Raw genomic sequence first — 20,674 nt, forward strand, 5'->3', positions numbered from 1 at the left:
GCCTCCTGTAATCACAAGCAAGGCTTAATATTGCTTAACAAGCTCACATAATTTACATGCTGTACAGAAAACAAACAGTCACAGAAGCATATCTGTTCAATTTATATGGACTGTGACGACCTGAGCCGGACAGAGATTGTGGTCTTTGATTCAACGAGACAGATTTAACCCCTGAACGTGATCCCACTTTTCAATTTGGTCAAAGATTAAATGGTCCAAAGGGTCAGTGACGAAAACAACAAATATACTTCCAGATTGATGTCTTTCATCCTTTTTCATTATCAAAGGTTACCTCTCTCATTTTGGTGCATTGGTCAAAATGTGTCTACACATGTACATGATACAAGTGTATTGGAACTGAATCTCTTCTTTTTTGGGGGGGATTTAGGAAATTAATTGGAGAGTTTCTAATGAACTGCATGTTATCATACTACAATACTTAATATGATGCATAAATATTCCTCACCAAAGATCTGGGAAGTTGAACCAAACTCAAAATATTGTCCTTTCCCCCACCTCTGTTTCTCTCTTTAACTTTTTAAATCACTTTCAAACCCACAGTGCTGACAGCTGAGTCTGCCCTTTTTTCTTCAAATCACACCTCTCTCTGTTATCATTCTCCAGCTGAGAATGAGCACTTCTCTTGCATAGCGAGGTTTTAAAACAGAGTTTTATTACGTCTGTGATAACATATGTGATCTTTGTGCTGCTTCCAGCTAGGAATTACACATCTGTTGGATTTTAAGCTTAAAACTATAAAGCCAAGAATAATTTGCTCAAATAGCAATAGCAATAAAATGTTTTCTTCATATAATTTTAATCATGTAATGGGGATCTTTCTCCCTGTCTAAGGATAGGAAAAACTATGTGAAGTGTTGAAGTTTTTGCCGACAGATAAGCACACAAAACAGACCAGAGAGTCTGCGAATCTCTTCTAAAAGGATTTGAACTGTGGCCTACTTGATAAGAGTTTTCCTGCGTTTGAAGGCTGGTTAGATATTGGTCTGTGGTGTGGTGTGTGATTCTTAAAGGTGTTAGAGACAGGAAAGCACAGAAAACAGACAGAACCTGACAAACCCTAGCCTTTAGGGAGACTGTAGATTGGGATACAGACTGACTTCACCTCTCAAGTCGGTGACAGGACTTGGTCTCAGTCTAGACAAAGTATAGACGATAGATGTCCAACACTTTGTTGAATGAAATGTAGGATCGTGGTTGAATCCGTTCTTTAGATTTTTGTCTTCGGGCTAAGATCAGATATCCGATATGAGACAGTAAAACACCAGGATATCTTTGACATTTGACCCGTGGCTTCTTTAATACAGATTTTTCTAGGCTGTCAACAGTAAATAACCGTTTGGATTCGGGAGGCAGACACCCCCTCTACTTTTGAGGTCAGGCTTAAGACTTTCCTTTCTGATAAAGCTTACAGTTAGGGCTGGACTGAACCATCCCTTAGTTATGCTGCAATAGGCCTAGGCAACTGGAGGATGATGCACTGAGCACATGACCTTTATTGTCTTTTCTCTGGCACTGAGCTCCTGTCTTCTAATTTCTTCTCTATTACTACTCATGCAGTTCTGTGGTACTACTGTATAGCATGTTAACTGTTTTGTGTGCCTCTCTCCCCATGTATGTTTATTTTGTTACTCTCGCTGCTCTCTTCCCTCCCTTTTTCTGTCTCTACCTGTCTGGCCTTAGGCAGATGGGGCCCTCCATATGAGCTGGGTTCCAGAGGTGGCAAGTAACGAAGTACAAATACTTCGTTACTGTACTTAAGTAGATTTTTCAGGTATCTGTACTTTACTTGAGTATTTCTTTTTCTGACGACTTTTTACTTTTACTCCCTACATTTGTACACAAGTATCTGTACTTTCTACTCCTTACATTTGAAAAACAGGCTCGTTACTTTTTTAACCTCCACGGATGACAAGACGTAAAAGACGTGACATGATCGGACATGACTAGAGCATCGGACTAGAGAAGGAAAGTCGAAGATGCGCTTCCTGTGTTCTTCTTCTACTGTTTTGAACAGGCAGCCTGTTAATTAGTTTGAGCTCTGCTGCCACCTAGTGACTGGAGGCTTGTTTATCGTTCAAGCATCAATAGAGACGTTAATACTGAAAGTCCACCTGACCCCACTATTTGAGAACTATTGGTCTAATGTGAAAAAACAAATTCAGGTATGGTGTGGTTTCTGTTGCTATCATTAGCTTTTTGGATTATGATTTTTTGGAAGCTAGTTTACAACGTTAGCAATGCTATGGAAACACACCGTTTTGATAGTTTATAGCTAACACTAGCTAGCGGTTTAAAAACAACAACTCAGTAACCCTCAATTTATTATTAAAAATGATCCAGATGTTCATGCAGGACATCTGGTCAATTCAGTCTAGATTATTCTGCTAGAACGTTTTCATTTTGCAAAATTATCAACAGATGAATTGTTTCATTAATAGCAAAAAATAATTTTTACTTTTTACTTAAGTACATTTCAGAGCCTGTACTTTCTTACTTTTACTTGAGTAAAGGAGTTGAATCAGTACTTTTACTTTTACCAGAGTATTTTTTTAGACAAGTATCCATACTTTTACTTAAGTACAGAATGTGAATACTTTTGACACCTCTGCTGGGTTCTGCTCAAGGTTTCTTCCTGTTAAAACTGAGTTTGTCCTTGCCACCGTCTCCTTTATGCTTGCTCTGGAGGTTCAAGCCGGGTTTCAGACTGGATTTTGTAAACCGTCTTGAGACAGTTTGTGCCGTTATAGACACTATATGAACTGAATTTAATTAAAAGACACGAGGCAGGTTTGTAGACACTGGTACTGCGTGAGGTGTAGTGGGTGATTCTTGAAGGTATTACAGATTCAAAAACAGAGAAAACAGACAGAGCCCTAGGATCCCTGTCCTTTAGGTAGTATCTTCCTGTGGATACAGACAGATTCATTGCTTATGTTGGTGATAGGACTTTGTCTCATTATTGTAAGGACTGTGCTTGAGGTAGTTCTTGTAGTTTTTGCAGCATCAAAGCGTAAATCGCAAATATCAGATTTGATTGTGAAACAGTGGGAAACATATGTTATGTAGCTGCATGTTAATCCAACAGCTTGGAGAGGCTCCAGCTCCCCCGTGATCCTACAGAGGACAAGCGGTTACAGAAAATGAATGAATGAATGAATGTTAATCCAGGTTAGTTGGATAACTTAAGTGTACAGTAAAATTTACCTTGGTATGTATATCAAGCCAATTTAACTTAACATACTACAGCATACTACGGCATACAGCAAATGAATCTGTTGACTCCATCTCCAGAAAGGTGTCTAATCAGTAGTCCGACAGATTATTGACTAAACTTCCCCAAATTGTAATTATAATAAAGACAAAAAAAAAGTACTCATTATTTTTGTATTTTCGAAACGTGAAACCTACTGTATATGTTCGCATTGGTGTTTTAATATACAGTATACATTGTATTGCTCTGGACTACTATAGATAATACAGTTAAACAACAACATATGAGGTCTTAAACATGTCTGGAGATGTGTCATATGACAAAAAAACGCACATGTAAACTGCATTTCTTACCGAGGTGGGGATGACAATCGGCAGAGGAAGAAGCAAAAGAGGTGTCAGCAGTATCGCAAGGTAATTCCTATACCTCCAGAGCCATTTAAAGAATCCAGACATGATCCACAGAGTGAGTTCGACACATCCAACGTAAAAAAATATATAAATATTATTAGTGACACCAAGTGGTGTTTGAGAGACGGAAACGCATAAAGTCTCAGTTTATATAGCCGTATATGCGGGATGTCCCTGAAAAGAGATTAAAAATTAACTTTAGAGTGAGGGGCCTGGATGGAGAGGGTGTGATTCCAGGTGTGTTGAAGTGGGGAGAAGATAAGGTAAGCTACAAAGAGCCATAATCTACAGATAAAAAAAAAACAAAAAAACATTTTATCTTCACTGTGATCTGTGACTGCTGGTTTGTCTGCGTCAGGTGTAAACAAAAGAAAAACTAAAAGGCCTTACGCGTGTAGGGGATAGAGTAAGGCTCAGTCACTGTATCAAAGATGTAAGGGCTTAGATGTCTTAAGAAGACAGAAATAAATGGAATAAAATACTCATGTATGTGTAACTAATTCACTCAAGTACTTAAGTACTATTCTCTGGTACTTGTAATTCACTTGGGTGATATGATTTTAGGTTACTTTGTACTTACATTACAACATATTTCAGAGGGATTTATTATACTATATTCACTAAACGGTGGTTAGCACTGATGCCTCACAGCGAGAAGGTTCCGGGTTTGAATCCATGGGCCGACTGGGCCTTTCTGTGTGGAGTTTGCATGTTCTCCCTGTGTGTGCGTGGGTTCTCTCCGGGTACTCCGGCTTCCTCCCACCGTCCAAAGACATGCTCATTAGGTTAACTGGTGATTCTAAATTGTCCGTATAGGTGTGAATGTGAGTGTGAATGGTTGTCTGTCTCTCTGTGTTGGCCCTGCGATAGCCTGGCGACCTGTCCAGGGTGTACCCCGCCTCTCGCCCAATGACAGCTGGGATAGGCTCCAGCAGACCCCACGACCCTTAACAGGAATAAGCGGTTACAGAAGATGAATGAATGAATGAATGATTAATAATTTGCAGTAAATTAATTCATCTGCCTGTATAAAGAATTAGTCAGATCAGCTCAGTGTTCATCAGCTGCAACACTTAAATATTAATTGAATGTTAATGTAATAATAATCCAATAGTATATATAAAATGAAAACAGTGACAAAGCCCTTTTTCTTGTGTAATTACTTACGCACTGTAAGCATGTATTTTTATTGAACAAAAGATCAGAGTACTTTTTCCACCGCCATTGACAGTGTTGCTGCCGTCAATGCCCCATAGAAGGATCATCTTGACGTCTATCCAGATAACAGGATTAAATGTTCTCTAAATAACTTTCTTGGGTGGAACTTCAAAAAAAAAAAAAAAAAAAGAAAGAAGGAAAGAAAACAATGCCGTGATTCCACTGAAAACATTCTCACAGAGACTGAAATGTAGACAAACCGGATCCCCCTCCTACTACTGCAAGTGTATGTGTGTGTGTGTGTAATAGTGAAAATGTGAAAACAAGAGGGTGACGAGTGAGGTTTGTATTGCATGAGGTGTGTAATTACTCTAAAGTTGAAAGTCCCTGACAGTTGCACAGAGAAAGATGTCTGCTTTTAAATGTAATATCTTGGCTAATTTTTTTTTTGGTTTTTTAAATGCAGATATTTCAGATTCAGATTCGGGAGACTTTATCTGTCCCCGAGGGCCAATTTAAGGTACATGTGAGCAGCATGACGTGCAAAAACAAGACACTTGTAAAGAAACAAAAAATAGAACAATACACAATATATACAAAACCATTCTTTACTTTGGTGGATTAGGGCTGGTGAGAGAGAGACTGGGTGTCTGGAGTAGGGGTAAGGGTCAGAAAATGCAAAAAAAAAAACAGCCAAATGTTTCTCATAAATCATTTATGAATACCTATTTAAACTCAAAATTTCAGATATTTTGCTTTTAGTGGTTTAGAAGTATTTTATTTTAACTTTCTTGACAGTCAAAATGATTAAATGAGATCAGTGTAACGTTTATAGTTTATAGTTTTGACACATAATCTAAAATTCAGCGTTTTTGGATGTTATACAGCTGCATTAAACAGATACTCTTCCTTTATATTCACATTTAGACGCGAGATGATTAAAATATTTAAATTTATAATATATATGTTCAGTATTTTCATCTGGCTTGGGACAAAATGCCATGTAAACAAGATAACTCTTAAAAACATCTCAGCTGTACACGCCTCAATGTCAGGTTTACAAGCCAGACGTCTTTTTAAATACGTGTTTCATCCGGTTATTTATTAGTTTTTAGATGATGATTATAGAAAGTCATGTCTAGAGCACGTGACCGACTGACAGCGAGGAAAGTACCTTCTCTTTTTGTGCTCCTGCCCATGAAGGTGACGCCAAAAACAAATCATTTGTTCTTTAGTGAAAGAAAGCCACCCGTTCGTCTGGTTAAAGCACACCTAAAGGGACAAAGCAGGGCAGCATTTAAGTTTCTTTTATTTGCATTTACTCATTAAGAAAAAGTCACAATTTGAGGTCAATGACCTTGAATAACTATATCCACTATAAACAGAAAGAGACATTATACTTACAGTCCATCAGCTTCTTAAAATGTTGATCTAAGTGTTGATTTATTGTGTTGCTCTGTTGCATCAGTTACAATTAATGATGAAAATGACAGTGATGATGACGATATAGTAGATAAATTGATGTCTAATTATGTCCGTTGGTCCTTCAAAAAAGATATTGAGTAGATTAATTTAAATATCTTAAATGTCTTGCCACCCATACAAAATAAACTTTCATTAATTTGTGCTGAATTACTATTTTTCTAAGCAGATTGTTGGATCTATGTGAATTCTTTAATTGTAATTTATAAGAACAGCCTGATCACTGTCTGAAGAATGTAAAAGGAAAGTACCCATCTAAACAAAACTTTCCAACCATCCCAAAGCACTCATATCTGCTTTCAATTTCAGTTTTTCTTTGTTATTACTGCTGTCAGAACCAACCTGAACATTGTAGTGTGTGATTCAGAAAAGACATTCCAATAAATCCACTTGTCCATTTAGAATTCAATAATATTCTGCCAAATAGTATTTATGATAAGCTGCTTTTTAAATGTAGTAAAACTACATTTGGAGGTATCAAGGGAGGAGAATAATACTTTTCAAGAGGGCTTGACTGTGAAAACAAAAAGAAAAGTTCCCTACTAGAAAAACTCAGTCATGTGTATAATATTTCTGAGGTTAGTAATGTTTAACATTTAATACTTTTATTCAATTTCACAATGCCTGTTTAACATCCGGTCAGGAACTGTTTTTTAGATTTTAGGCTAACTATGGCTCGTTTGTGAGCACAATAAACCATTAAAATATGTGTTGTTGTTTTTTTTTGCCTGAATGATCAAGGCATATAGACAGAATGTAAGCTGTGGAACTGTAATCACTAAATCAGCTCACAAAACTTGTTAATTTGAATATTAAATGGGGTAAATAATACGCTTTTTAAAAAAAACAATTCACTAGGAAGTAGCTCGTTGGGAGTATGCGTTGAGGACGTCATGTTTGTTTTAAGTGTTTTTAGAAATTGGTGGAAGTAGAAATGATAAAGTTAGTTATGTGGTGGATTTTTATTTGTTTGGTTGTTTTACACTACACCATATAATAAAGGCTTTGGAGCAGTATTTAGATAGTTGTGTTGGGAAATGTAAATTGTAAAACAAATAATAAAAATAAAAAAAACAGAATAAAAACTAAACAGTCTCTTTAATATGTAAGATTTGTGTTTAATTAGTTTTCCTCTGATTTATTTATTTATTTTTTGACCTATGCCCATCGTGTGTAGTTAATTGTGCAGTAACAGCTGATGCTGTTTACCGAAGCTAACTGTCATTAGCATTTTTGGCTCCCCCTGCTGGACGATAGATGAACTACACTTTAATGTTTATTTAGCATAAACATTAAAGTGTAGTTCATCTATCGTCCAGCAGGGGGAGCCAAGTCCACGCTTTAATGTGCACCAGTGTTTCGCTGAGCTTGTAGATAAATTAACCTTCTACCTCATGTTCATGTAAGCTAGTTAGCAGCCACTGTATGAACAAACCACGAACTAGGACAGTTAGCTAGTTAGCTGCACTGTCACACGATGTTTGTGCTTAGTTTTTAACTTAATACTTCGTGAAACGAGTTCATAGTATTAATCGTTAATGTTTACAGCTGTGTGGGTTCGACATGGACGAGTCGGACACCGCAGCGATTCTTCCCGGAGATGTCCTCGACGCCGTATCAACGGACGGCCAACGGTCCGACTCCCCCGGCCACAAAGTCCCTAAGGACGAGGAGGATGAGCAGGTGGAGGAGGCTGGTGTACCGACCACCAGCTTCCTACAGCCGCTGCGTGCATGCTCCCTGCCGGTCTCCGTGGAGCCAGTGTTGTTCCTGTCCATGTTTTCTCTGGCCCTGCAGGCTCCTCTGTCCACACAGTATCTGTGGGACCGCATCAGCGAGGACCTCGGCTACAACGGCTCCAAGAGTTCGGAGTGCAGCAACGCTTCAGTCCCACCGGACCCGCTCCAGAAGGTAGAGCCGAAAGAAGTGCTCTACGCCTGGGTCACACTTCAGCCTTTCTGTCGGTGTAGCCAGACTGCTACTGTTAGCCAGTGTCCTTGGTCTGAGGGAAAAATATGCAAAGGTGCCCCTGACATTAAAACTTACCGAAGATTGATTGTTTAATATTGCAGATTTGACAATAAAATGGAGCATGAAAAGCGTGATTGGTTTTATAAATGAATGCGTTTCAAAGTGGGTTTTAAACAACGCTAAGTAAAGGGACAGCACACAATAACACAACCCTATGACATGGACAAGATTTGTAAGGGAATTATATTCTCAAGACTTCAAATAAATAAATTTGTACAGGTTTATTTTGAGGGCCAGTGCCAAAATGCTGTGTCTGGACAGTTTAAAAAGCTCTTTCTGGTTCTGTGCAAAGCAGTCATGAAGATTGAACAGTAAACATGTAAGACATTTTTTGTGTTGCATTGTCAAGTGATAAAAACCGGGCATGCAAACAAAGATCATGGGGAATATTAATGTTTGTATAAATAAATATTATAAGCAACGTAAAAGCATTCAGTTCAGAGATAATAAAAAGCTACACATGAAACACAAAAGCGAGAGGAGATGTGAAAGTTTATCACCATTTATCCCACCAGCAGTTTTACAAAGAGGAACAGCGATCACAAGTTGAAACTGAGCAAGACAAACATGCTGAATGTGCACCAGTTAAGGGTTTTTGGACAGAGGTCACAGTGTGTCATATGCGTCTAATTTGACAAATGGAGAAGCAAAGATAAAGATAGGATAGAAGCAACAACTTTGTGCCGTCACAGCGTCTCTGCTCACGATGCTCACTGATCGGTGTGATTAAAACTTGTCTTCTTCAGGAGGTGGAAACCTTGACAGCCCACTGGAACCTGTACATCAGCCTGGGAGGCTTTTCTGTCGGCCTGTTGGTGGTGCCTCTCCTGGGCTCATGGAGCGACCTCGCAGGTCGCAGACCAGTCCTCATCATCCCCAACCTTGGCCTCGCGCTGCAGGCGGTGGTTTACCTTATAGTGATGTACCTCAAGCTGCCTGTTGTCTACTTTCTGGTGGGCAGGCTGCTCAGTGGCCTATCCGGTGACTTTAATGCCATCCTGGCTGGCTGCTTTGCATATGTGGCAGACATCAGTGACAGGAGGTCCCGCACCTTCAGGGTGGCAATCTTGGAGGCTTGTCTGGGTCTGTCAGGGATGTTAGCCAGCATCATTGGAGGGCAGTGGCGGCGTGCGCAAGGGTAAGAAATTTAGGTTTTTGACTTTATCATTTTCATTTACACCAGGACGCTCATTTCAAAATAAAATAAAAGTGATGCATTTATTTCTGTTTTTTGTTCAGTTACATCAACCCATTCTGGCTGGTCCTGGCCACCAACTTGGCTTCAGCTCTGTACGCTTACCTGTTTGTCCGGGACTCTGTCCCGCCAGACCCAAGTGCCAAACTCCTCACGGCTCGCCACCATAAAGCCGTCTGGCACCTCTACTCAACAGGAGGCAGCAGCAGCGAGGCTGGTGGAAGATTTCACATATGTAAGCTGTGGCTTTACACGCTGTGCTTCTTTCTGGTGGTGACGGTTCACTTCGGCAGCAGAGAGCTGTACGTGTTGTACGAACTGAGCTCGCCGCTCTGCTGGGGGCCGGCCCTCATCGGCTACGGGTCGGCCGCCCACCACCTGGCCTACCTGAGCAGTCTGCTGGGGCTGAAGATCATGCAGCGCTGCCTGGAGGACTCCTGGGTGGCCCTCGTGGGTCTGGTGTCCAACATCACTGGTCTGGTGGTGTTTTCTGTAGCTAACACCACCCAGTTCATGTTTACAGGTGAGAGGGTCAGGATGACAGATTATTGCGTCCCTATAAAGTTTTACCTACTCTGAAGTTTAAACTCTTCCTCCTCCTTTATTTTGTTTTCCCTGCTCTACCAAAACCTTTTGACTACTGTTTTTTTCAGCTACGTGTGAAATTAATTTCACATTTTAACAGGAGGAATGAGTACAGCTCAGCAAGTGTCAGACTGAACAGGTGTGTGTTGGCAACCTGGACTAGCAGCCAATTAAAAGCTCACCACTGTGTCAGTCTGTGGCTCCTGGGGATAATTAACGCTGTTCACACATGTACAGGATATTGAGGATTTTATGTAATAAAATGTAAAATGTCAGTCAGTTGCACAACTATGTACGGGACGTGTTATGACATAACTTCACAAATATATTCTTACAGTGTTAACACCAAGAAATTTGGAATTGAGAAAATAGTTTTGAAATGTGTTACTTTTAATTTTGCAACATTTAGTATAAGTGCTTAAAATGGGTCTTATGTAGTTCGGTTTACAAAATGAAAACAGTTTTATCGACTGATTTCTGGATGTTTTAACGACATTTAACTATTTAATCTGAGTAAATATTTGTTTGTTTATTTTTCTGTCACCAGGATACGGTCTGTCTTTCCTCTTCATAGCTGCGACCCCTGTGCTCAGGTCAAAGCTGTCCAAGCTGGTGGACCCGTCAGAGCAAGGTCAGTCACTCGGATGTGAGGATTGTATTTAAGTTAAATGAATACACACATGGAAATAAGATCCAGTGCAGTGTGTCAGCTGTGTAGTGGTGGAACAAGTCAGCGAGCTAATTGGATCAGTAACGCCACAGTGCAGTTTAATTTGAATCACGTTTCTTTGTCATGAGGGACACCTTGTGTGTATAATTGTGTTTGTGTACTTTTTCCCAGGTGCCCTGTTCGCCTCCGTCGCCTGCGTGGAGAGCTTGTGTTATCTGGTGGGCAGTGGTGTCTTCAACTCCCTCTACCCAGCCACACTGCACTTCATGAAGGGCTTCCCCTTCCTTTTTGGTGCCATCATACTCTTCATACCTATTGGGATAATTGGGTAAGCCTGCTCTTTTCTCATCGACTGTCTAAAGGTGCAGACACAGCAAACTCCTGGCATCAAAGGCCGACTGTGCCTTGACCAAAACGTTGCACTTGAACACACCACAAAGGCTACAGCTGACAGTGTGTAAACTTTACACATACAATCTGCAACTGGATGAAATTAAATATCTCTTGATTCCTGCAGGTGGCGGTAGTTTGTATCTTTCGTTCAAAAGAGGAACCATGCTGATCAGTTTGTGTACAGTTTATTAATTCTAGATAATCGTGTTGTTATGAAAGTGTTCATTTGTTTGAATGTACAGATGAGATGAAGCTGTGAAACAAGAAGAGCCTCTTGTTTGCCCTTTGAACGTTGTCATTTTTGTTTACTTTTGTCGCTTTTCTTCTGGTGCACTGGTTCTCTAATCTGTAAATCGATCTTAATAAACCATTTCCATGTTTGTCGTTCTAGGACCCTGCAGTGTTTAGACCAGAGGAGAGAACTAAGAGACTCCCCAATATCCTAACCGGAAGAGGCGGTTCAGTGGCCTGTCACAGAGCTACTGTTCATCCTGGTGTCCCGTCTGTGAGGTGAGCTGCTCTGACACCGAGATGTCCATCACGTCTATTTCAGAAGCTGGGAGACACCTGGATCTAAACATCTTAACACACTCAACTATCTCTGCAGTGGGATTCTTCCAACTAGTCGCACCAAAGAGGTTGAGACTAAAGGATGACCAAAGATGTCCTGACTGACATTACTGCTAAACCTTGTCTGTCCTTATAATAACATGGAGTTTTGTCTTTTCGGGACCAAAAGACAGACTGTAGTCTTCAGTCATTCCACCAAGCCTTACAGTGCCGTTTTTAATTTATTCATTTCTTAGTAATAATAGAACTCCAGATTTAGGTGTTAATATAAGAAGACACCGTCAAACATGACTGTAATGTAATGTGTCTTCAGTGAATCATTTATTCACAGTAAAATTTCAACCACCTGACCCGGGTGTGGTTTCTAGATACAGCCATAATCAATACGTGAGGCACCCTTTGTACACTTGCTGCTCCTTCCTCTTCCTCTCACAGCAATAGCAGGAAAATAAGTCTTAGAACAATATTTTTAAAGCACCATGTTGTCAGTAAATCCTTTGATATTGACAAAAGACATGGTATGCAAAAAAAGTTGCATTAGTTTTTACATCCGGATGGATTTTTTTTTTTAAATACTTTTTCTCACTGAATCTTGTCAAGACGCACTAAAGCGTTCTACACGGCCGACTTGATGATTGTTTTTCTTTCACATAATGGACAAAAAAGACAAATATACTACAAAGATAATGAGTGTAAGAACAATTTGTGGAAAAGGAGAGGAGAAGAAGAGATAAGACGTCCTCTGTAGACTAAAACTTTCCAGAAAAAACCTACAGTTTTGTTCTGAGACGTAACTTATACAGAATGAATGTAAGTGACCTAGTGTATGTAAAAATGGACTTATACCTTTGTCAGGTAATTCAGTTTACATTATATAACATCAATCTCATTGCAGCCACCGTTCCATGATCATTTCTGTTGTGAACTGTGACATTTGGTACTCAGAATGTGTGTAAGGACAGTTCTGAGGACCAGTACTTTACTTGATTCTGTGCTCATGTATATCTCTACTGTGGTTCACATGCAAATATAATACGTATTACTGAACTACAGTTAATAATGTACAATGTGATCAAATATTTCAAGAACAAATCATTTCTGATTTATTATTATAAGACGAGACTTAAATAATTCCTGGGAGAAATTCACGAGCTACTCTGCAGCGTATAAATAAGTTAAAATGCATTTGTTTGTTGTTGTATCTCTACAGTCCGTTTTTCACATTTGAGTCAGTCGTGTTCAGGGCTGTCCTGAACTCTTTGGTAGAAGTGGTCGGTAAAACTCCATCTGTGCCAAGCATGTGCAAACACAACCACCAGAGTGAAACTCTACATGCAGCCAGGGATTACTGAGTTACATCTTGACCCTTCTGTTGTCCTTCCTCCTTCCATAAAGCAGATCGCATGGTTCAAACTCCCTAAAGAGCTCCCCTCCCGCTACTACCACCCCCGCCACCAACACTGGATAGTCCCAAAGCATAAACCCACAGTCAACATTCACACAGGGGTCACGTCCTAGTTGCACAGTTTGGGAACACGAGCTTCCAAATCGTCTTTAAAATACTCAAAGGGAAGTTACGAGGTTAAGGGAAGTATTTACTGAGCTAATGTGAATTGATCTGCATGAAGATTGCCGTTGACAGTGGGCTGCGGTTGGGTGGGATCATGTGGCCAAAGCCATCCTTCAGACATACTCTGTAACCACTGCATTTTCTCATTGCACTATTTGCAAGCTAAAATCATTCTGGATGATTTTGAATAGTTTGTGAAAAATGTCGTTTTATAAATTGATTTGTAAAAATGAAAAGAATTACATTTTTTGTACACATTTTATTTTTTTTATCATTATGTCTTAAATAAATGCAGCAAATTTTTGGTTCACTCTTTCAGAAAACACCGTAAATTATTGCTACTGGACAAAAGAAGCTAATTTTAACTCAGTACATTTAATTAATGAGGTGAGCATTACAGGAAAACAATATTAAGGCATGATCGGATAACTTCATTTGGAAAGACCACTTATATTTCATCATCATTTCAAGCCTCCAAGTGCCTTATTGATGCAAGAAAAATCGTGTTTTTCAAGTTACAGTCATTTTATTGATCAGTGAATATGACCAACACATCCTGGTGGTTGCTGTGGTTCATTAACAGGACTTCATAAATCACATTTTACAGATGTCTGTGATCCGCGGTGTTATATTGCTGGATTCAGTTTCTGTTTTGTTTTTTTTTGGATTAGTATGCAGTTTCAGTTGCTGAGCAGATGGATAATTACTCATCAAGACTTAACACTGAGAAATAAATCTGAAGTCAGCAGTATTTTTTAGTTCTGTAAGGTAGTGTATGTCAAAGTCACCTTTATCCATTTCAATAGTCCAAACATTTCCTTAATACTACACGGAAGTTTTCATTGAGGTTTCTTTTCTAACACAACCTGGGAACAAAACACATGACATGTCAGTAAAATCATGAGACCAGTTAAACAAAAGGTGATTGTTTATACAGTAACTGTTATGAAGTGTTTGCAGATGACTTGCTGGGCGCTAAATGACTGCTGGTCTATCACAGTTATTTTCCTGAGATACAGAAGGCGTATACTGTACCTGATTACACATATACAGCAGTGTGAGAGAGCTGACGTTAAAGGCTTATTATGGACAACCTGAAATCCCTGTTTAAATCCCATTTATTTGTTTATGACGTTTCCATATTAGGCGTTAACATAACTAAATTCACTTCACATGCTTTTGGGCAGAGCAGGGAAAGCTGCCGGACAGTTCAACATATAGGACAGGAGGAATTTGGCGTCAGGGAATATATATACGCTATTATAGCTGAGGTCAAGCTTTGTTTATGTCAGCCTCTTTCTTCTTCTGCCCTTTGGAGCCGCCTGGGCTGTCGATTTGGTCTTGGCGTCCCTTCAGGAAGCGCAGGATCTTCTCGATGCTGGCCTCCTGATATTCATGGGACCATCTGTGTCAAGAGAAGGCAACAGGAGTTTCGTGATGTGCATTCAAATGAACAAGCTGTTTCTAATGGACATTTTACAGTTAATCACCTACACAAACAATAAACTTAATCTTTGTAGTCGTAAGCTGTTCATGAAAGACATATGCTTTGAGAGATTAACAATCGTAGCATGAGTACTACAAAACAAACTGCGTTAAACGTGTTGAAGACAGGATTTCCTGTCCTCTTTACAGAAAATAACCACTCACTTGATGCCGTTGAAGTTGAGAATAGCTCTCATGTCCTCTGGTAGAGACATGGGGTCAGGCCACATGAAATTATCTGTGACAGGAACTATGTTCTTCTTACCAGCCAGGGCCGTGACTATCTCCTGAAAGAGAAATTATATTTTCTATGAAATATTAAAAAGCACAAATGACTGGAATCATCTGCAAGTAGAACATCATCTGATCACAATATGTACAGTATGTATATGTGATATGTCCGTGAAGAGTCATCCAGGTCATGGTATAGTTAAAACAAAAGTAAAACAACTGGACTTATTTGACTTTTCCCCCAGTTGGACGAGTGGTAAAGCGTCATCAAGAAAACTCAAACAAGTCCAACTGTCTTTGTTTCAGCTTTGTATTTGGATGCGTAAATGTGAATTTTCCAACCAATCACTATGCTAAACTAGACCACTACCTCATATGGTATGCCACTGTTGGAGCACTGCTAATCACTCTCCTACAATTTTTATAATCACCTCATAATACCTAAAAGAAAGGTGTTTGAGGTTACCAAATTTCCCATGGGATCAATAAAGTATCTATCTATCTAGCTTTTTGGAGACATTTCACCACTCATCCAAGTTGTTTCTTGTTGGCGACCACCTGAAACTCACATGTCTAGGGTGTATTTATAACCAGATGCGCAACTGCAATTAGAAGATGTTGTTCAGATTAATCTGGGCGGTATCCTCCAGGTGAATGGTTCTCTAATGACCCATGAATGTTCAGAAACTCTAAATTTGACTCAAGATGTGAATGGGGATTAAACTTACTCAAGTGAAATGTTAAGACTATTAAGAAGAAACCTCTTGAATGAGAACTGAAACCTCTTCAAGAAAACCCAAACAAGTCCTGTTACCTTTGTTTTAGATACACCATGACCTGGATGACTGAGAATCTTCACAGACATACTCACCTTATACATTCATATATAATTTTGACATTTGAGATTCAGAGAATGAAAATACGCCTGACCTTATGCACCCAGTCCTTCATACCAGTGTCACCCATACATTTGTCGAGTGCGTTGGCGGACAGGACCAGGATGAAGTTACGTGCCCTCTGTACACTCTGAATCAGTTTGTCCTCGAATTTGCCCGCCTCCAGCTTCTCCACATCTATGAAGACGCTGTATCCTCGAACCTGCAGGTGCACCTTCAGAAGGCTTGTGTTGGGGAGAAATCGACAAAGTAGTGGCATGTTAGTGGATGATTAATCACCTTTTTTGACCTCTTTAATTTGATAATTTTTGTCTTCCTAAATGGTCCTGACCTTGCCAGCTGGGAGCCGGTAGTCCGACGGTAGCTGATGAAGACGTCGGGCCCCGCAGGCTGAGCATCTGTGTGGCACGGTCTTAAGGGCTTGCGGCTTGCAGACAATATCTTTGCTCTGTGGACTCCGTTGTCTATGTGGCAGTCGTGCTGGAGCTGTGGATCGGTCAGGCTCTGGATGTTGCTGCGGTCCACTCCTGACTGGACCATGCCGTACGTGTACTGACGGAAGCGAGGGTCCACCTCAACTAACCAGTCAGCCATGTTGTTTGGGTCGCATGTGGAGTAGTTGGCGTAGGTCTTCAGCACACGCAAGTCTCTCAGAAACCTTGACAATGAGATAGAAGAGTAAAAGTAAACAACAGCGTTGTCACATTGGTCAGCCTTGAAAAGGTTTACTGCTTACCTCTTGCGTGTGAGGCCTGCATTCATGCCCAAATCAGAGCTCAGATCCTGCTCTGTGATGTTCAGCAGCAAGTCTCCATCCACCTGAAGCTCCTGTATAAAAAAAAAAACCCTGTCACATCACTGACAACACAACTGAGCTGTGGATGAATGGATGATCGATACTAGTAGTATTGATTCTCTCGCTTACCTGAAAGCGGTCACAGTAGGCACTGAAGCCAACCTGCTGCAGCCATGTCTGCACTTCACAGGTTTTCCAGTTGGGCACACTTGACAGGATTCGTCTTGGCACTTCCTCTCCCATCATCCTCAGCGCCCGCTTGGCAAGGCCGCAGGCTGTGCCATTACTGGAGTACATGACTATTCTTTTTAGGCTCTGCACTGCCCCAATCTCTTGAAATATCTTGGAGGAAATTAAATTGAAACTCAGAACAAATTTACCAGAGCAGTAAATAATTGAAAATCTGAGTCTTATAACAACTGGACTGTACCTTGGTGTTGCGCTGACGAGACTTGATGCTGGTCTCAACACAAAGGTAAAAGGCCGCAATGCATTTTCCCTCCAGCCTTGTGCCATCCAGTAAAGGCAAGAGGTGCTGCAGATCGGATGCGGTCCTCCCCTGCATAGAGTCTGCACTGTCCAATAAACTGCGAGCGAAATCATCCGGATCCAAAGACGCGATGAACGGCTCCACCAGCTCCAAAGTTCCCGACTTCACCACCTCTTTCTCAATTTCTCTGTTCGCAGCTAAGACAGTCACCGCCAAGCAGGCATGGAAGCGGATGAGTTCATCCTCTTTGGAAAAAGCCAGAGGGAAAAGCCACTCGGCTGCCTGCTTCTCGATCATCCATCGCTGGCAGCGGTGGCCTCCGTACATGGCACAGTTAGCTAGGGCCACAGCGCAGTGACGCAGCACAGTGGGGTCCGTACCTCGGCACCAGAAGAGGAGGGTATCCAGGGCACCGTTAGAGATGAGCTGGACGGACGTCTCCTCGGTGTGTTTGAACATGTGCTCTAGGATGCCGGAGACACTGCGAGCCAGCTGGGCATCATCCTGCTGTCGAGTGAGGTTGAGGATGACCCCCAGACCTATGCGTGCTACATAATCCCTGTCAACGAAAGTTAGGTTTATGGTTAAAATTCATACAATCTGATCAGTAAACTACAGAACAGATGAAACATACACAGACATATGATGTGTTTGTGTCTTCTGGTGTGATGATAAGACCAACAATGTTTATCAATTTAGTCAACAACAACAATTCATCCTTTAAATTATTCATCAGGTAAAAATACCAAGTATTTGTCTTCTCAAATGGAAGCTGACTTCTCAAATTGTCACTGTAAATTAAACATATTATGGTTTTTTATTACCGGTGGTATAAACATGCCTTTTACACTGACCAGGCATAACATTATGACCACCTTCCTGATATTGTGTAGGCCACCCTTGTGCCTCCAAAACAGTTGTGACTCCTCGGAGAATGGACACGAGGGTGTCCTGTGGTGTCTGGCCACATAATGTTGTTAGTGGGGGCCTTTGGATCCTATGGGTTGAGGGGAGGGGCCTCTGTGGATCAGGCTTGTTCCTGTGCATCCCACAGATACTTGATCAGTTTGGGATCCAGTGAATTTGGAGGCCAGGTCAACACCTTGTGCTGCTTTTCATGTTTTTCTGACTCGTTCCTAAACCGTTTTTGTGTGTGTGTTCCTGTGTCAGGCTGCATCCTCTTGGGGATGGCTGCTGACATCAAGGAGTGTCATTGGGGTGGGGGTCCCTGGTCTGGTCTAGGTGGGCGGTACATGTCTTAAGTAACATCCACAGGAATGCAATGTCCAAACATTTCCCAGCAAAACACTGCATTGTCACAAAATGGTCAATGTTATTTACGTCTCCTGTCAGTGGTCATAATGTTATGCCTGATTGGTGTACCAGCCAATAAAACTGCCTAAGCCTGCTGAGTTAAACTTCTTGTTGTTCATTAGAACTTTTGTGTCTTTTGGTATCACCTTGTTTTTAGACTTTTTAAACGTGTAGGTGAGCTGGACATGTTTACTTTGCCACATGCTTACCTCAAATTGCAAATTTAAACTGCATAATGGTGAGGCGCTTCTGTCCAATAAAACAAATGTGAAACAACCTCAGCAGAAACTAAACAAATCTTCAAAACAGAAACTTATTTTTACGTGTTAGTGTGTTAAGTGCCCACCATGTTGTTTGCACTCTACCTGTTCTCTGAGATCAGAATCTGCTCCAGCAGTTTTGCAGACTCGTAGGTGATCTCCACGGCAGGTGTCTGTTGGAGGTGAAGCAGCAGCTCCAGGCCTCCATCCAGACGGATTCTGTTGCAGATCTCCTCGGCGACCTGACGCCCCACGGTGGGCAAAACCCAGGCCTCTTCCACCAGCTGAAAGATCTCGGCGATGGCTCCGCGGGTCTCGTCGGAATCTGAGGTTTCCTTGGCTGACTTCAGCCTCCTGATTGCGGAGCGGAGGGCGGGAAGCGAGGTGTCCAAAACCGCCTGCACGTCGGCATGAATTCCCGGAGAGACCGCCTTGGGCTCTCCTCCGGGACCGCTCCTCCCTCTCTGCAACCGGCTGACATATTCCGGCACGGTGAGTCTGTCTGAGCTGAACATGATGGAGAAATGTCGATAGAGTCGCCACAAGAAGAGAGTCAGAGAGAAGAGCATCTACCGGCGGAAACGAGCCTGTGCGGTGTCAGAGGATGCGTACAGGCCTACACCACTGATATGTGTCTGTTTCCTGGGGCCTGTAACCCCCTCTCAGTGATATACAGCCCTGGAAACACTACCTCCTCCTGCAGATGCTCCAAGCAAGGCCTCGGCTGTGAATCACAAATGACAGCTTTCATCAAATTGCATCACCTCTCTCTGGCAGTGAGCCTTTAAAGACTCATAAGCAGATCTTGAGCAGCGGATGTTTACGCACTGTCCTGTCTTCTAAGCTGCTGCTTTGTCGTCCTCACCCCACCGACCAGTAGATTACCAGCCTGAAGAGGCGTCCTTACCTTACAGAGGCAAAATCTCAGGATCGATCAAGAAAACCAAATTGTTTCCAGGAAAATAATCTGTTATTGTCTGTTTCTTCTTTTTATACTGAGATTTTGCGGACAAAGGAGGCTTGTTGTTGTCATAGTTGTGCCTTCCTCCGCAATCCGATGTGATGTTTCCACAAAAATATCTAACTATGATGCTTCTCTCCAGAAGCAGCTCCTGACCTATCGCATCCTTCGGTCAGCAGCATCCGCAGGTTTGCCTGTATCTTCAAGGGTCTGCACCGCCCACCGGCTCCAGATGAGATGCAGCCGCTCTTGTGTCAGAGTCGGTTTCCTCGTCAGGATACGTTCCCCTCTTGGCCCGGCCCCCTCCCCCTGCGGTGGACGCGCGTTCACAGCAAAGCTCGCCCACGAAATGATTTGCTCGTGCCCGTACCACGGAGGTCGCAAGGAAGGAGAGCCACGAAGCCCAAAATTGTCGCTATTTGCGATTTTTGCATGTGTGGAGTCATTGTGTAGAAGAAAAATGCGATCCCTGTTGCTGTGATTTATGGAAATGACACTGAATTAGCTAAACTCGCTGCGTTGCATTTTTTAAAAATGTTTTGAACACAATTAGTGACTGAAATATTAAAGTCTTATCATGTTCTTGTCGTTGATGATTTATGGAGAGATTTTATGCAATATAATCTAACTTTTAAAAATATATATTTAATGCTTTGATTCGTGGAAGATGTGGGCTTATTTGCATAAATGTAATATACTTATATTTGATTGTTTTACTTTGTCTTATCACTGATAATAATCATGATTCCAGTATTTTCTTTCTTGGCACTCTGGTGAATTATGTCCTTACATCCCACAACACTGTCAAACACTGTAGGTGGGCCATTAAATTCCTTTTTGGAAAATATGGTGAACTATGGCATTGTTCTTGGGTAGATGATCGAGCTGCCTGTGCACGATGTGGTCATCTGCGATAAAGTGATGAGAGGCGGATGCAAAGACTGC

The 20,674-nt window shown here is 41.4% G+C and overlaps 2 protein-coding genes across 3 annotated transcripts; one reads left to right on the forward strand and one right to left on the reverse strand.

The window, feature by feature from the left end:
• Window positions 1–7,468: 7,468 nt before the first annotated feature.
• On the forward strand, window positions 7,469–13,489 carry slc46a1 (solute carrier family 46 member 1). Its single transcript, XM_084559616.1, has 6 exons — window positions 7,469–8,193; window positions 9,060–9,451; window positions 9,553–10,031; window positions 10,641–10,724; window positions 10,935–11,091; window positions 11,548–13,489. The coding sequence occupies exons 1-6, from the start codon at window positions 7,846–7,848 to the stop codon at window positions 11,600–11,602; spliced, it is 1,515 nt and encodes a 504-aa protein (XP_084415742.1). The 5' UTR covers window positions 7,469–7,845; the 3' UTR covers window positions 11,603–13,489.
• A 192-nt stretch (window positions 13,490–13,681) lies between these two features.
• On the reverse strand, window positions 13,682–19,918 carry sarm1 (sterile alpha and TIR motif containing 1). 2 transcript variants are annotated; one of them, XM_084558048.1, is made up of 9 exons: window positions 19,676–19,918; window positions 18,874–19,492; window positions 17,135–17,753; window positions 16,834–17,046; window positions 16,645–16,736; window positions 16,240–16,566; window positions 15,943–16,132; window positions 14,947–15,068; window positions 13,682–14,701 (listed from the first exon to the last, which is right to left on the reverse strand). In XM_084558048.1, exons 2-9 carry the CDS (start codon window positions 19,335–19,337, stop codon window positions 14,569–14,571), a joined length of 2,160 nt encoding a protein of 719 aa, XP_084414174.1. In that variant the 5' UTR covers window positions 19,338–19,492; window positions 19,676–19,918; the 3' UTR covers window positions 13,682–14,568. The 2 variants fall into 2 exon arrangements, with proteins under 2 accessions (XP_084414174.1, XP_084414173.1); XM_084558047.1 differs by having other exon boundaries at window positions 18,874–19,918.
• Window positions 19,919–20,674: the final 756 nt, after the last annotated feature.

The sequence above is a fragment of the Chelon labrosus genome (genome assembly GCF_963514085.1).
Source record: "Chelon labrosus genome assembly, chromosome: 13".
Taxonomy (NCBI): domain Eukaryota; kingdom Metazoa; phylum Chordata; class Actinopteri; order Mugiliformes; family Mugilidae; genus Chelon; species Chelon labrosus.